We start from the raw sequence: 15,128 nt of genomic DNA, 5'->3' as shown, positions 1-15,128 counted from the left end.
CAAGCAGCGCGCGCACAGCTCAGGTTTCCCCAAGAGCCACTCTAGAAATCTTTCAGGTTCCATTGAACATCTCTCTTGAGGGCCTCCGTTCACTCCCTCCCACGCCTGGCCATCACGCATTGCGGCATAGTAGCATCACCCCCCTGGGTTACCCTTCAACCTCGGTCTATTCTCACCGCCCCCCCACAGACGTACATGCAAATTCACAGCCGGATACGGGTAGGGTATCTGCACGTATACATACATAATCGACAGCTAAAATACAGCAAGAAGAAAGAAAAGGTGGCCCGAAAACACCAACGCTCAACTGCCCTCCCCGCGTCAGACAAGCCTCCTCCTGCCGGCCAGCCCGGCATCCCGGCGCCCCGGCCTTCTACCTAGAGAAAGCTGTCTTCTCCCATCAAAGCCACCTGTCTACTACCTGGCTACCTACCAAAGAATCCGAGGAGACCTCTCCCACGGCCGCTGCCACCACGCCAATACTGGTTGTTGACGGGGACCCAACGCTGAGAACGACCAGGAGAGTCAAGGAGACCAACGGACCCCCATCATGTAGCACCTGGGCCTAAAACTTACCCTCCTAAAAGGGACACCAACGCCTCCAAATGCAGGGACCTGACTTTCTCCTTTGACATGTGTGAAATACTTCGTAGTACCAGTGCCAAACAGCGTGTCTAGATTCAAGACCGTGGCGGTTTTCCCCCAGGGCTTGTTTGTTCCCGGCGCCGTCGAGCCGAACGAACGAGGTGTGTGTGTTGAGTCTCGACGGGCGTTTTTTCCTCGACACCCACCTTGTGTCCCTGTGGCGGCGACAACAATAACAACAAGCCAACGACATCGCGTCCTCACACTGGGACATTGGGGCCAGCCATCACTTTTCGCGGATCCGCCAATGTTTACAAAACACACGTTTCGTTTCCGTGTCGTTTCGCGTCACGTCATGCCTTGTACGGAGTGCTGTCAACACGCCATAAAATTGCAGCCGGGAAAAGCGTGTCTTCAAATGTCAAAAACAATTCAGGGTATCTCTGTGACAACCCCAGCCGCCCTACTCGCAAATGCTATTCAGTAACGCGCATGCTTTCCAACACAGGGTGATGAACCACACAACACCGATGCATGCATCGCTTCCCGCCCCCGTGCGCCGTGTTCGTGCCCGTCCTAGCGGTAGATCTCTCTCCTCGCGTCGTCCGCGTAGACAATCTCCTGTGTCGCGCCCCGTGGCCGCTCTATGAAGGCAATCTCGCCGCCAGGAGGGGCATGCGATGGGTGGCGATAGTCTCCCAGCGGCGGCGCGCCGTAGCTCCGCACATATGGCTGGGCGAGCTCGCGGTGACTGTCCGGGTGAACGCTTGCGGCGTACTCGCGCCCTGGCACCTCGGGCCGCACGCTCTGCACACGCCCGTAGCCCGGCGGCATCTCGTACCGTACTGCATCCACCGGTATCATGCTTGCGGCTCTGGCTAGATGCCCTGGCGCCTCGCCGAAGTACCTTCTTTCGCGAGGCCCTCCGACTTCCACAAACTCCCCCGGCGGCGCCATTGGCCGCGCGGAATACTCGCGTCCACGGCCGTCTCGGTAGTCGTACCCAGCATACTCAGGCTGGGTCACAATGCGCCTCGGCATGACGGCATATGCTGGTGGTGCCTGCGTGCTGTGCCTGACGCCATCGCCGCGGGGCTCGGGCCCGGCCTGCCGGGACGCCGTTCGGGGCGGCAGCCGTTCGTAGACTACACCGGGTTCGCCGGGACCCACCGACGAAGCCATGGGGCGTTGTACAGCAGGATGAGCTGGGTCATAGTACTCACGGCCGAACTCATCAACTACCATTCGAGGCGGGGCGGCTCCCGGCGCGGGACCGAACGATTCGCCGTCAGACGCGACACGTATCCGGTCTCCCGGGAATTCGCCATAGGCTCGCGGCTGTTCTCGGTAACCGTCGCCAGCGATGGGCGGAGGGACCTGCCGGGAGGCATAGCCCACACTGGGCGGATACGGCACAGGTAGCGTGCTCTGCGGGCCATAGCTCCGTAGGTGACCCTCGGCTGGCATCCTGTGGTCGTCGACATACTGCCGCACGTATCTCGGCTCGCCGGGATACGCCATGCTGGCTGGTCGTTGAGGATATACACCGGCGCTTTCGTAGCCCAGCGGGATGCGTTCGTCCCTATACGGCTGGGTTAGGACTTGGCCCGCATGCCCGTTGGCCGGTGGTGGTTCGAGTCTCGGCTCATACTCGAGATCGACGACACGACCCTGAGCCTGACGTTGGCGTTTATTCGGCCTGATATAGGCTGGAGCAAAAATCGGCGACGGAGACCGAGGCTCGGGCTTGATGTAGGGGCTGACATTGGCGTCTGGCACTTGCCGGTCCGCCTTCCTCTTCTTCCTCCTCCCCTTCTTCTTTTCCGAGCCCTTTCCACCTTGGGATGAGCTGTCAGGACTGGTCGCCGTGGAGTGCTCATTGCGTAGAGCAGCAACCTGTGCCGGTGTGCCCCGTGTGCGGGGAACCGTTGGCTGGATAGGCACCCGCTCCTGGGCAGCGACAGCCAACGATGAGACCTGAGACGGTCGAGGCGCCAGCGGCTGAAGAGCATGACTCCTCACAAGCGGTGACGGGGGATGCATCTCCATGTACGAGTCACCCTGTTGCGGGATATGGCTCGTAATGTCCTCGGCTTCCGGGGGCTCGTAATCCATGTTTGCCGAGTCGTCTGATAAACTCTGTTCGCCGCTCGCCGGGCCCTGTACGAATCGGTTCGTGGCTTCTTCCACGCCGACGTAGTTATTCAGCCCTGGGACCATGCTGGTATGCGAAATCGCCATGGCTGCGTTCGCGAGCGGAATAGGCTGGGCATCGACACGCGCTCCTATATTCGCAGCCGGCTGCCCAGGGACGCGGGCTGGTTGATGGCTGGGCTGCGGGCGATCGCCGGTCTGGGCCGGGGGTGCCAGTTGGCTGGCGGCAACGGTGGGACTGTGTGCTGCTTCAGATGCGTTGCGAACTCGAGAAGCCATGTGAGATTGAGGTGTCTCGTGCTGTGAGGAATAAAAGGTATCGTCATCGAACGAGTCACTTTCAGCGTCCTTGTTATCAGTCAACCCGTCTTCAACTGGCACGGCAACAGCAGCAGGAGCAGGAGCAGGAGCAGGCGGGAGAGGCTCCTCGACCTCGGGAACGAGGGCGTGGGCCTTGGAGAGAACATCGGACAGATCAAGCTCTGCGTTTTGCTTCTCCGCTTGCGAGGCCTTGGGCCCTCGTCGCCGGTCGACTTCGTCTTTCAGGGCGCGCTCGAGTCTTTGCCGTTGCAGCGTCAGCTCGGCCTGCACCAGTTCCTCGGACTTTTCGAGGAGTATCGGGTTAAAAGTAGCGCTCCCCGTTGCGAAAGGCCTCGGTGTGCTCGACGTCGACGCGTCCGCGGCAACCGGAGCCTTTGCTTTGCCCTTTCCACTACCCATCAAAGCTGGCTGCGCGCCGTCGGTGCGACTCGCGCGGTCCGCACCTGTATCTGTCCTTGACACAGTAGAGCCACCAGCCAGTGGCTGTGCGGCACTATTGTGACTCTGAGGTAGCCGGATCGTCGGGTGTCGGCCGGACAAGATGGTGTCTTGCAGTTGCAGGATCAGTTCGTACTGTCGCATCTCGAATGCTTCTCTGTCCTTGTCCACGGTCCCGTCCAAGGGACCTACGCCGCGCACCGGCGGTTTGGGAGCTCGACCTCGCGCCATGACTGCGGAGAGGAGGGGCGCTGCCCACGCGGTCGTTCGCGTCACTTGATGCACTCGTGAGGCCGCGCGCTTGGAAAGATCAAAGGCGCCGGGACATGAACTGCTCAGCACCAAATGCCCTTGAGCTCAGCCATGAGGAAGCAAGCTCCAGCGACACGCGTGTGGCGATGTTGGCTCTGCGTGGTGCCTGACGAAGAGTCGCGAGGGAGGTTGGCCGCGGGTGCGCGCGAGGAAGCTTGAGGAAGGGGCAACAACTTGAGGCGGTGAGCGGTGGCAGGATCCGCCGCGGCGCCTGGCGCCCAACCTGGCAACCTGGCACAGACCAAGGCCATACTTCGTAGTTAGCACGCTGCTTCGTACGCTACTTTGTATATTAATACAGAAATCAGTCCAATAAGCTCACCGCGACGTGCAGTCATAGCCATCCCATCGATTCGACAAGCCAAGAGCAAGCCTGCATGTTTTGGAGCGGTCTCGTGCTTCGTACAATCCACGTCGCACCGTAGGCAAGCCCGCCCAGCCAGCTTCCCGGCTCGCCGCAAGAGTCACCGCCCCGCCGTCGCAAACTCCGGCCTCTGCCGCCGCCGCCGTCAAGGGAACCCGTAGAGCCGCGAGCCTATTCCTCAACCGCCCCCCCACACTAGCCCCGGCTTCCCCCCCGAAGTCTTCCCCCATTCTCCAGTAGTCACATATTTCAAACTCGGGCAGCCGTCAATCTGGCATATTCCTCGCGCATTCTTGGTGCACTGTCTAGACGTGCGTTTGCATCTTCGAGCCCATCGCGCATTCGTCGAGCGCAGCCGTTCTCGCTTCCCCCTTACGCCCCTGTCCCTCATCCAAGCACGCGTGCCGCCGCAACCATGGCTGCCGTCGTTAACGGGACGAAGACCGGCAAGCCGGTGCTCTTCTTGTATGTTGCCGTCGCAGCTGGTTGAATATGTATGCATAAGACTGGTGTATGAGCTGACACGCGTGCCTCTGAAGCGATATCGACAACTGCCTGTATCCTAGGAGTAAGCCTCTCACCGATGAGAAGTGACTCACGCGCGTAGACACTGACTTTATGGGCAGGCACTCGGGTTCACGATATCATGGCGGAGCTCATCGACCAGTACTTCGTCAAGCATCTGGACATTCCCTTCGACGAGGCGGTCAGGCTGCACAAGGAGTACTACACCAACTACGGGCTAGCCATCGAGGGCCTCGTGCGCCACCACCAGATCGACCCCCTCGACTACAACGCCAAGGTCGACGACGCGCTCCCCCTGGAGGACATCATCAAGCCGAATCCCGAGCTGCGCAGGCTGCTCGAGGACATTGACAAGTCCAAGGTCACCATGTGGCTCTTCACCAACGCCTACGTGACGCACGGCAAGCGCGTCGTCAAGCTGCTGGGCATCGACGACCTCTTTGACGGCCTTACGTTTTGCGACTACGCCCAGCAGCCCCTGATTTGCAAGCCGCACGAGGAAATGTACAAGAAGGGCATGCGGGAGGCAGGCGTCGAGCGGGTCGAAGACTGCTTCTTTGTCGGTACGTATTGGAAGACGTGGTCAAGTCTTAGTATCGTTACTAACTGTTGCGCAGACGACTCATACTCAAACTGCGTCAAGGCCAAGGAGTTTGGCTGGACGGCCGCTCACCTGGTTGAGGACGGGCTGCCCGTTCCCAGGACACCTGCGTCGCAGTATCAAATCCGCGACCTGCAAGAGCTGCGAGACATTTACCCCCAGTTCTTCAGGTCCAAGTCGGCTTGAGGGAGGGAGACGAGGGGCACTTTGGCGACACGATTGGATAAGCAACGTAGATTATGACGGCGTTATAGACCTTTCAATCATAGATAGATTATGTTCTGAATTGGGCCTGGAGCCCAATAGTCGTGATGTCGCTAGGCTCTGGACCTGCCTCGAAAGTAATCATGCCATACCAAACTCCTCGCTATGCAATCAACACAATGCCCAAGTCGGGCTTTTCCAGACCCCGCATCAAGGGCGTCGCACACTGCAAATGACAGCGTCCAGTTGCGCGAGAATCTCGTCCCTCTCCTTGAGCGCCTCCTGCCTCTGCGCCTCTGCCGCCTTGAGGTCCTCCTCCAGGTCCTTGATGTTCCTCTCCTGGTCCTTTTCGCTGTTGTCCAGTCCGGGTAGGGACGAGATGAGGTACTCTATCTGCTGCTCCTTGACGATGAGGTCCCGAGAGAGCTCGCGCAGGCCGGCCTGGAACTCATCGGCGGGGAGCGGGTCGACTGCACGCGGTCAGTTCTCGTGGCCTCGGGGCGCGTGTCGCGCGGGAAGAAACGTCGGCGCGCGCGCTTACCTTCTCTCTGCTGCGGTTCCTGCTTAACGTCGCGCACTTTATCGCCGGGGCTCAGGGTCTCGAGGTCGTGCCGGCTGTGGGCAAAGTGCAGTGTCGCGACGAACTGCTGCGCGAGCTGCGGGGAGGATCATCGTCAGCGCATGTCGCGAATGCGATCGCTGGAGCCGTGCTCCAGTGGAATATCTACCTGGTCGACAGCATCCTGCAGCTGCGTGAGTCTGTCGCCCATCGTGCAAAGGAAGAGGTCGCGTGCAGGCGCAATGCAGTAGTCAGTGTCGCAGGGCAGATCTGCCTGTACCGGTAGAAGCTCCGTCGCGAGTCGAAGCTTCGGCGTGTTCGTGGAATCGCGGGACGCCACGGAGGTGCGAAGAGAGTTTGCGCACCGTAAAAGCCTACTGTGCTAGCGCCCGGACCAGCCAGCCCCAGGCCAGTTGGCCAGGTCCCGGGTCTTGGCGCACGGGAATTGGAAGTGAACACCCTGTTGTCAGTCGCGGCTGCTTACCTTATCGCCCGTCTATTTCTGGATGAGATGATGCCAACAAGCAGCTTCACCTCGACCTCTCCACACCATCGTCCTCTTCTGCGCCCGTCGCACTCCCCCAATTGTTTGTGCCCGTCTCTGCTCGTGTCGCAGACGCACAGTTTCACTCCTTGCTAGGACGGCCCTCGTCATTTTCTCTTTCTTCTAATCGGATCAGGCGACTTCCCCGCGGCCCCTTTCGCGCACGCACACCTACGACGACGAACAGCGGCGACGACGACTGACCACGCCCGGAGAGCCTCCACCACAATGTCAGAGCAAGAACAGCCCCAGCTGTTCCCCCCGCCGGGCCAGATGCCGCCCGGCATGCAGCGGCCAACGCCCGAGCAGATCGCCGAGATCCAGCGCCGCGTCGCCGAGGATGCGCAAAAGGCAGGCATGTCGGTGCCCGAGTTCATCGAGCACATCAAGAAGCAGGCCATGGAGCAGCAGCGCGCGCGCATGATGCAGGCCCAGCAGCAGGGCGGTCACCAGCACGGCCCCGGCTGCAACCACGACCACGATCACGACCATGACCACGACGGGCACAACCATAGCCACCAGCAGGGTGGGCACCAGCCCATCCAGCCCGGCCCGCCGAACCCCAAGGCCATCGCCCTCGCCAAGTTCCTCAAGGGCCAGGATCTGAAGCCGCGCACCTGCATCCTCAACGGCGAGCGCAAGGACATGTTCAAGGGTGAGCCACCTCGCATCAACTCTCGTCGACGTCACAATGCTAACCCCGCGCAGTCAAGCGTGCTCTGCGCGCCCTTCAGACCCCCGCTTACGAAAAGGCCCGCAAGAAGAACCCTCTTCTCCCCGAGGTCACGGACCGCGCCTCGCTGGAAAACACCTTCAAGCTTCTGCCCCTCAGCATGCTCGCCCTCCGCGTCACCAAGCTCGAGCCCAAGGCGGGGGAAAACGGCAAGAAGCCCAAGCGCGTAAAGGGCCAGTGGAACGTCCGCATCGAGCAGCAGCAGGACGCCCAGGATGACATGTACTACTGCTGGCTTTACGAAGGCAGCCAGATCAAGCGCCAGCTCTACGCCGCCCTCGCCCTCCTCGTCATTTTCATCATCGTCCTGTACCCGCTCTGGCCCCTCAAGCTCCGCCAGGGTGTCTACTACCTCAGCTGGGGTCTCCTCTGTCTGCTCGGCCTCTTCTTCGTCATGGCCATCTTCCGTGTCATCCTCTTCTGCATTACATACTTTGCCGTTCCTCCGGGTCTCTGGCTGTACCCCAACCTCTGGGAGGACGTCTCGTTCATGGACAGCTTCAGGCCCGTCTGGGCTTGGCACGAGGTACGTTCATTCCGTGTCCCCTCTGTCCCTTTCTTGACACACTCTCGTTGAACTACGATGCTAACTGTCTCCGTCTAGTCTGCCGAGGAGAAAAAGGCCAAGAAGAAGAACAAGCGAAAGGCCAAGGCCGGTGGCTCTGGCGCCGGCACCAGCTCCGCCGCTGCCACCGCCAACCCTGCGTTCGCCGCCGCCACGGGTATGGTCGGAGCCACTGCCACGACCACGGGCACGGACACGCAGATCCAGACGGGCGGCGCACACCAGCGCAACTACGCTGCGCCCAAGGTCGAGGAGCTGGATGACGACGAATGAGTGCCGCGTGGCGAGTGGAGAGAGCGCGTCGTGTCAAGAGTTAGAAAACGGTGGCAGTGGAGAGAATGTGTGTTGCTTGGGTGGCGGCGTTTGGGTCGGAGCAAACATGGAGTGTCACAACTGAGGGGGTTCTCATGTACAGCATCATCTCACAGTAGCAGAATAAAGTTTTCATATAGCTATTGGGCGTTGTAGACGTTGGCCGTCTTGTGTTATTAAGTTGTTGCGCAACATCTCATCTACTGCTCGCTGCCCTTGGACCGCTCATAGTACCAGACGGCGTCCTTGGCCTTTGCGCAAGTCGACAGGCTACCGCCGGACGCATCCGCAGCCAGCTTCTTAGCCTGCGCCTCCTGCGGGCGGCCGTAGACGTGGTAGTAGTACCACACCTCGCTGAGGACGGTGCGCCCGTTATCCTTGGAGCCTTTGCCGGCCTCGGTCTCGTTGTACCGGGGGCCGGAGCAGCCGAGGAAGGGGACGAGGCTGAACTCCTTGGTGAGGGCCTTTTGGATCTTGGAGAGGGTGTAGGCCGTCTTGTTGGAGGGCTTGATGTCGGCCTTGGAGAGCCACTTGAAGGTGGGGAGGGTGCGCTGGAACTTGATGACGGTCTCGAAGAACTCGAAGAGGTCGCCGTGCTCCGTCGCCTTGGGGCCCTGAACAGCAAAACGTTAATTAGCGACTGCGACGGGATTCTTCATGGCGCGGAGGGGCAAAAACGTACATAGCACTCGGTCTGGAAGGTGGAGTAGCAGGTAGCATGCTTGGAGAACTCGTGCGCCCAAAAGACCCAGTTGGGGTCGTACTGGCTGACCCAGTACTTGTTCATGTAGGCGAGGAGATCGAGCTTGCCGTACGGCTTGAACCACTTGTCAATGGGCTCGCCGGTGTAGGGCGGGACGGGGGTACCGTGGGGGGTGCCGTCGGTGGTGTTGGGCACGGGCTTGGGGTCATACTGGCGGCTGCTGGGGGTTAGTTGCGGTCATGTACTGGAGTGCTGTGGCCTCGAATTACCTCAGGTCGCAGTACTGCGTGTAAGAGCCTACAAGGTGAGGTTAGATGCGGAAGTTGGCTAAGTGAGAATTGTACGTGAAGTGTGGACTTGCCATTGCAAAAATCTAGTTGCGCGGTGCGTGTAAGCGCTTGAGCCAAAACGTACGCAGGAGGTGACAGGAGACTTACCAGGCCAGAGGCCGTGAATCGTCCAGTGGTTCTTGGGGTAGATTTGGCCCTTGCTCTCGAGGCCAGTGAAGGTGTTCCAGATCTGGGTGGCGACCTGTCAAGGGGCGATCAGTACACAACTCGTGGGTAATAAAGCGTCGTCGGCTGCGGGTTGGCTTACCAGGAGCCCTCCGTACGTTTCGGTGCAGCAGGTGTCGGCAACCTTGTCAGGCGTGGCCTTGCAGGAGCAGGACAGGACGGGGTCAACTGCAACAGAGAGACACCCTCGATCAGTATACAGAACAGCCCTCCGTCTTCCCAGGATAAGGATCCGGGACGTACCGAGAGCGCAGGTATGGTTATCGGTGGTGATGCCAGGATACAGGCCCGCCGAGGCCAGCTGAGCCAGCCCCGCGACGGAGACCAAGACGGCGCCGCGATACATCTTTGCGAGAACGTAGAGCGGACGGACAGACGAGCAGACGAAGCAGCAGACGACGACTCAATTGACAAGCGACGACGAAGCAGGCGCGGCGCCCCCCGTCTGCCTTTTTATTAACTTAATTCTCCGTCTGACGTCCGTGTCGACACACGCGGCGGGCCGGTGCCCATGCTTTTCAGGCCTGTTAGCCGACCCGGAGACAAACATGCCTGCCAGATGCAGCAACAGTCCCGCCGTTAGCTTGGCGGCCCCCCTTCTCGCCAGCCTGATAAGTAGCTGGCAAGCACGGCGAGCCGGCGATCCAGGGACTTTGGTGCTGGCGTGCCGGGCCAGGTGGCCGAGCGGTGCGCTGTGGTAGGCCAATTCGATGTGACGCTGTGAAAGGGTGGCGCGCCGCTAATAAAGTGCCCGCCCTGGTAAAGCGGGCGCGCGCCAGCTCGATCGCTGCTCGGCTGACGGCGAGGGCACGTTTGGGGAACTGCGGCGGGATGGGCGTGTGTGCCTGGGCTCTGCGGCTCTGGACCTGCAGCCGCCTGTCATTCATCAGTTTTCCCCCCTGTGTTTGGGTGCGATGAGTTGGCCGGAGCAGGGGCCGCAGGCGGAGCCCTCCGAAAGGAGCTTCGGTGAAGACGAGCACCAGCTTGGGGCGAGGTTCCTTGGTCGTTCGGCTATTTATGCTGGCGGTGCAGCGCTATTGCTGCGGCAAAACAAGTTGAACATTGCGACGGATGGGGGCGACGGCAAATTCGTGCTCCGAGCATTCGAATTGATCTGGTATGAAGTAGGGAGAACTACGAGTATGTGCGGTTTTGTTCTCGCGCTTGAGGTAGGCGAGATTTGATGTCAGAGCCCAGCGTCGGGTGGAAGGAGGGGCCGGTCACTCCTGCCTCGTCACTTGCAGGCGGGCAAACAAGTACCTATTTTCGCGTCCACACTTTACACTCCGCAGTTCGCATTCGTGACATGCACTTAGCCTCACGTATCTTAGACACCTTGGCCTCGGCTAATATTGTTTGGGCTTTGTTACCATCTTTCTTATACTTCACACCATTAACCCTCCGGGCTTTGAAGCCAGAGTCAGCACTCGGCCCTTATATCAACCTCATGGTCGTCATCCCAGATTAACTTGGCTAGGTAGGCTTCAAACACGCTGGCTCTCACCGTTTCACGCTCACTCGTCCCACAGCCAGGTGCCCGTCAGAGTTGCTTGTAGAAGAAGGTGCCGTCCTTGAGCTCCCCCGTCGGACTCAGCCCGTACTTTGGTATCTTGCCCAGCTCCGTGTACCCCAGCTTCTTAAATAATGCCTCTGCCGGGCTACCCGTCTCCGTATCAAGCATCTGTATGTATCAGTCAGCCTTGCGTACGGCACTCGGGATTCTCTTGGCCCGGGAGTGGATGGACAGAGAGGAGAGTGACGGCGTACCAGTGTCGTCCGCCCCAGCTTCGCCGCGTCGGCCTCCAGCGCCGCCATGAGCGCCGTCGCGCCGCCCTTGCCGCGCCAGCTCTTATGTATCAGCAGCTTCTCCACGGCGCCGCGGAACGGCCCCGTCTCCGAGTAGGGCATCGCGAGCATCACCACGCCCATGACCTCGGGGCCCTTGGGGCGGCCCGTCGGCGCCGTCGCGGTGAGGGTCGGGGCGTCGTGCGAGCTCTCGCCGACGAGGATCCAGATGCGGCGCTTCCCGTCGTTGACCTCGGCGATGCGCTCCTTCCACCAGGACAGCAGCTTCTCGTGTGACAGCGGCGGGAGGAAGGTGGCGATGGCGCGGTCGTGGGTTATGCATGAGGCGTGGATGGCGGCCAGGTACGGGGTGAGGTGGGCGTGCGCCTTGGGGTCAAAGGGCAGGACGGTGCCGGGCTGCGCCATGATGGGCGCCGGCGGACAGGGAGAAGCGTATGGATTTGCAGGAGAGCGACAGGATAGACGACTCCCGTGGATGGGGTGGCTAGCAGGTGAAGATGGCCGCGGGCATGTCAGTCCAGGCTCGCGCGGCCGGACTCCGTCTCAACTCGTCGATCTCGTGCTGTCATCAGGTCAGCGACCAGGTCAGAACCCGAGCAAGCGTGCGTGCTGCTCGTCTCATGCATTCCATGCGTCGGCCCACGGTTCAATGGACAAGAGGCATGAGACGGGCGAGCACATGACGCCCTGCGCGAAAGGACTGTAAAACATACCAGCTCACCCCGACTGTCGCGTGAGAGCTATCTCCTTTGAGGTCTGCCAGTGCGAGTTTCGGATCGTTGCGAATTGGTATGCCGCGAGCTACCTTGCAAAAGCCACGGCTCGGCACATGTGCGTCACGCTGTCGTGAGAGACGGGAGGGCGGACCGGACCGGGCAATTGACGAGTGCTTGAGACTGCCGTCGGCCGGATGCACGCAGGGACCGTGTGTGTGTGTGTGAGTGTGTGGCTGCTGCGACTGCTGCTGCTGCTGCTGCTGCACGGCAGAGACGATGCATGGACAGGCGGGTGGGACGGGATGGATGGACGGACTGGACGCGAGGTGCAGCAAGCCACGCCCGGGCGGTGGGCTCACCTCTGCAGGGCTGGCCTGACTTCCAGGTTGCGAGTTTATAGCGGGTCACAGTGGGCTGCCGGTTGGGGGAAGTGGGAAGTTGGGACTCGCGAGGGACCTAATAACGTAGCCTCCGCGGACGGATGTGGATTTGCCCGTGGGTCCAGTCGACAACACAACAGCAACCTACACTGGATGAGTGCCTGTTGGCCGATTATCCTTGAGATGGACATGTGCTTTTTTTTCTTTTCGTCCGTAGGTTCTTTTCGTAAATGCTGTCCTGTTGGTCAAGGGAAGGAGCCTCAGCGTTTTACACAGAGTGGTGCTATTCGTAGAGCCGACCTTTGCTAGTTATAGAGCCCGCAACAACTAGCAAAGTCGGCTCTACGAATAGCACTACTCTCGATTAATACTTTGGATCTTTCTCAACGGCATGTCCATATTTGCTTCAACGCTGCCAACATTTAGAGTCCCGCGCGTCTAAAGTCCGTACATGAAAAGGTCCAATAGTACACATGTTGCCGCAAAATGCAGCAACCATCAGCAAAAAAACCCCTTGCCGAAGCGGCTGTCGCCGGCATCGATGCGAAAGTGCTTGGATTTCGTGAGGTTGTTCCTCCGGTCGACCCAGCGCCGCTTCCGCGCCTCGATCTTGTGCTGCGCCCGGTCGCCCGCTATGCGCAGCCGGGACAGCTGCGCGGCGAGAATGGCCTCGTTGCTGCGCACGAGCTGGCCGTTGCCGCCGCTTGCTCCACCCCGTTGGGCGACCTCGCGGCTCTCAGACGGTGCTGCTGCTGTCGACGACGACGACGCTGCCGTCGCTGCTGAAGTTCTCGAGGGCTGGGGCAGCGAGTCGCGCTCCCGATCTGGCGTCGTCTGCCGCCGAGGCGCACGTGGTTCCTGCACGTCAGGGTTCCGGCGCTGCGCGACGAGCTTCCCCGAGGGCAACCGCACGGGCACAGCACCAGACTCGTCGCCGCGCTGCCGGCGCTGCATCTGCTCGACAGTGTCAGGCAGGCTGGGCATCTCGTAAAACTCCTCCGTGTCGGGGGAGACGTCGAAGCGGCAGTGGCCGCGGGCGAGCATGTGCTGGCGGGCGCCCTCGACGGAGGCCTTGCGCGCGCCGCAGCTGATGCACTCGCGGTAGCCGCAGATGACGAAGTGCAGGTACCCCACGACGGTCTCGAGGTCGACGGCGAGGAAGTCCTGGAAGGGGACGGCGAAGCCGTGCGCGGTGGACATGTGTGCGAGGTTGGCGTCGAGGTCGGGGGAGGGGTGCATGCAGAAGAGGCATTCGCCGGGGATGAAGTCGGGGATTGGCGCCTCTTCGTCTTCATCTTCGTCGTCCTCCACATCCACGTCCTTCTCCTCATCGTCTTCTTCTTCTTCTTCGTCGATTTCTACCCGTCTCTGAGCGCGTGCCGGTTTCTCTTGCTTGGTGTCTGGTGAGGGCGACGGGGGCGATGCGACGACACTCCCGGGCTCTGCTACCTTGAGTTGGAGCTTATATACGCTACGGACGGAGTGGCATCAGCATGAAGAACCAGGTCTCGATGGGGCTATTCCACACTCACTGTCCGTCGCTCTTGACGTGCGCCCGCCATGTCTGCGCGCCGCGCAGCTCGACGTTGCAGAGTCGGCAGAAGGATGGGGCCTGCGCAACGGCGAGGCGCGGCTGGTCGACGGCGACGCCCTCGGCGGGGGCGGCGACTTGGACGTCCGTCATGCCGGTTTGTTGTTGCTGCTGCCCCAGTGTGGGCGTCGTGGTGGTGGTGGTGGTGGTGGTGTCGTGCGTGTCGAGGCCCGTGAGGTCTGGTATCGTCATTGGCGAAGATACGGCTTAATTGACTGATTGATTGATTGATGGTAGGATACAAGACGAGCTCTGTAGACGGCAGGCGCGACGGGTAAATATACGGAAGCAATCTCAAACTCAACTCGATCTTCAACTCAATGCAGCGGGATGGTTCTTCCCACATGCAGCCGCGACTAACAGCTTTGGCGGGGCACAGTCGGACGCTAAGATGCGGGTGGTGGTGGATGGTGGTGCCCCCGGACGGGTGCGCCGGTTGGCTGCGCCCACGGTTTAGGTTGTGTCGCCACTATGAGTCGAAATGACTTGCGGGCGACGCGCCTCCTGCCCTTCTCTCAGAGAAGAACCAGTGAGTGAGAGTGCAGGCGTTTCTCCAAGGTTGACTCACCACCAAAAAAAAGGTGCCAAATCACAAAGAGCAGGGCAGGGCACCTTGCCTATCCCAGACGATCTGGCCGCGCTGTTCCTGAAGATGCGGATCTCGTCTCTTTCTCTCGAGGCTTTGCCCAAAGTAGGCCCGACGGGCCGCTGCCGCGAGATGATGAGATTGTGAGTGAAATGGATGCTGAGCCACCTGAACCGCCTCTCCTGTCTCGACGAGGCCGCGCCTATTGACCTGAACCTGGGCGCCCACACTCGCCAGACAACGTGACCAAAAATGGTAGATTAACGTATGCAAACAAAGCCGTGTTTCCACCACCGTCAATGCGATATACAGGCGTGAAGAGCCATAACCTTGAACGAACCCCAGAACTCCGTGTCCCCTCGTTTCGCGAGAGCCCACCCACAGACGCGCCGGAAATGCCTTGCTTGTGGCGCGGCCCAGCACACGCACTGGCTGACTCCTTTCGCGAGAAAAATCCAACACACAGTCAAGGCCCAATGTGAGACGCATCTTCCCCAGACCAGGAAGAGCTTCAATGTCCTCCCATCCCGTCCTTCAACCGAAAGCGAGTCTAGCGCCCCTGTCCGCTGTAGCCCTTTCGTAGACTGCCTGTGATCTTTGCTGAATCATGCTTC

At 60.5% G+C, this 15,128-nt stretch overlaps 7 protein-coding genes across 7 annotated transcripts; 2 read left to right on the top strand and 5 right to left on the bottom strand.

Moving 5' to 3' along the window:
• Positions 1 to 1,161: 1,161 nt before the first annotated feature.
• On the bottom strand, positions 1,162 to 3,729 carry PLICBS_000933 (uncharacterized protein; the record flags this gene model as incomplete). Its single annotated transcript, XM_018318008.2, has 1 exon — positions 1,162 to 3,729. The coding sequence occupies one exon, from the start codon at positions 3,727 to 3,729 to the stop codon at positions 1,162 to 1,164; it is 2,568 nt and encodes an 855-aa protein (XP_018183533.2).
• An 860-nt stretch (positions 3,730 to 4,589) lies between these two features.
• PLICBS_000932 (uncharacterized protein) lies at positions 4,590 to 5,486 on the top strand (the record flags this gene model as incomplete). The annotated part of the gene is made up of 4 exons (XM_018318009.2): positions 4,590 to 4,639; positions 4,714 to 4,742; positions 4,801 to 5,262; positions 5,317 to 5,486. The coding sequence occupies 4 exons, from the start codon at positions 4,590 to 4,592 to the stop codon at positions 5,484 to 5,486; spliced, it is 711 nt and encodes a 236-aa protein (XP_018183534.2).
• A 228-nt stretch (positions 5,487 to 5,714) lies between these two features.
• On the bottom strand, positions 5,715 to 6,274 carry PLICBS_000931 (RNA polymerase II mediator complex subunit; the record flags this gene model as incomplete). Its single annotated transcript, XM_018318010.2, has 3 exons — positions 5,715 to 5,974; positions 6,046 to 6,160; positions 6,233 to 6,274. 3 exons carry the CDS (start codon positions 6,272 to 6,274, stop codon positions 5,715 to 5,717), a joined length of 417 nt encoding a protein of 138 aa, XP_018183535.1.
• Positions 6,275 to 6,835: 561 nt separating this feature from the next.
• On the top strand, positions 6,836 to 8,178 carry PLICBS_000930 (translocation protein S62; the record flags this gene model as incomplete). The annotated part of the gene is made up of 3 exons (XM_018318011.2): positions 6,836 to 7,262; positions 7,316 to 7,866; positions 7,945 to 8,178. 3 exons carry the CDS (start codon positions 6,836 to 6,838, stop codon positions 8,176 to 8,178), a joined length of 1,212 nt encoding a protein of 403 aa, XP_018183536.2.
• Positions 8,179 to 8,417: 239 nt separating this feature from the next.
• Positions 8,418 to 9,781, bottom strand: PLICBS_000929 (uncharacterized protein; the record flags this gene model as incomplete). The annotated part of the gene is made up of 6 exons (XM_018318012.2): positions 8,418 to 8,831; positions 8,900 to 9,137; positions 9,190 to 9,217; positions 9,358 to 9,451; positions 9,518 to 9,603; positions 9,679 to 9,781. The coding sequence occupies 6 exons, from the start codon at positions 9,779 to 9,781 to the stop codon at positions 8,418 to 8,420; spliced, it is 963 nt and encodes a 320-aa protein (XP_018183537.1).
• A 1,194-nt stretch (positions 9,782 to 10,975) lies between these two features.
• PLICBS_000928 (uncharacterized protein) lies at positions 10,976 to 11,646 on the bottom strand (the record flags this gene model as incomplete). Its single annotated transcript, XM_018318013.2, has 2 exons — positions 10,976 to 11,116; positions 11,203 to 11,646. The coding sequence occupies 2 exons, from the start codon at positions 11,644 to 11,646 to the stop codon at positions 10,976 to 10,978; spliced, it is 585 nt and encodes a 194-aa protein (XP_018183538.1).
• A 1,189-nt stretch (positions 11,647 to 12,835) lies between these two features.
• Positions 12,836 to 14,021, bottom strand: PLICBS_000927 (uncharacterized protein; the record flags this gene model as incomplete). The annotated part of the gene is made up of 2 exons (XM_018318014.2): positions 12,836 to 13,808; positions 13,870 to 14,021. 2 exons carry the CDS (start codon positions 14,019 to 14,021, stop codon positions 12,836 to 12,838), a joined length of 1,125 nt encoding a protein of 374 aa, XP_018183539.2.
• Between the last annotated feature and the right edge of the window lie 1,107 nt (positions 14,022 to 15,128).

This window comes from Purpureocillium lilacinum (assembly GCF_023168085.1).
Source record: "Purpureocillium lilacinum CBS 284.36 DNA, scaffold_1, whole genome shotgun sequence".
NCBI lineage: Eukaryota > Fungi > Ascomycota > Sordariomycetes > Hypocreales > Ophiocordycipitaceae > Purpureocillium > Purpureocillium lilacinum.
The sequence above is the reverse complement of the archived record's forward strand: the minus strand, read 5'-3'. Positions and strand labels throughout refer to the sequence as shown.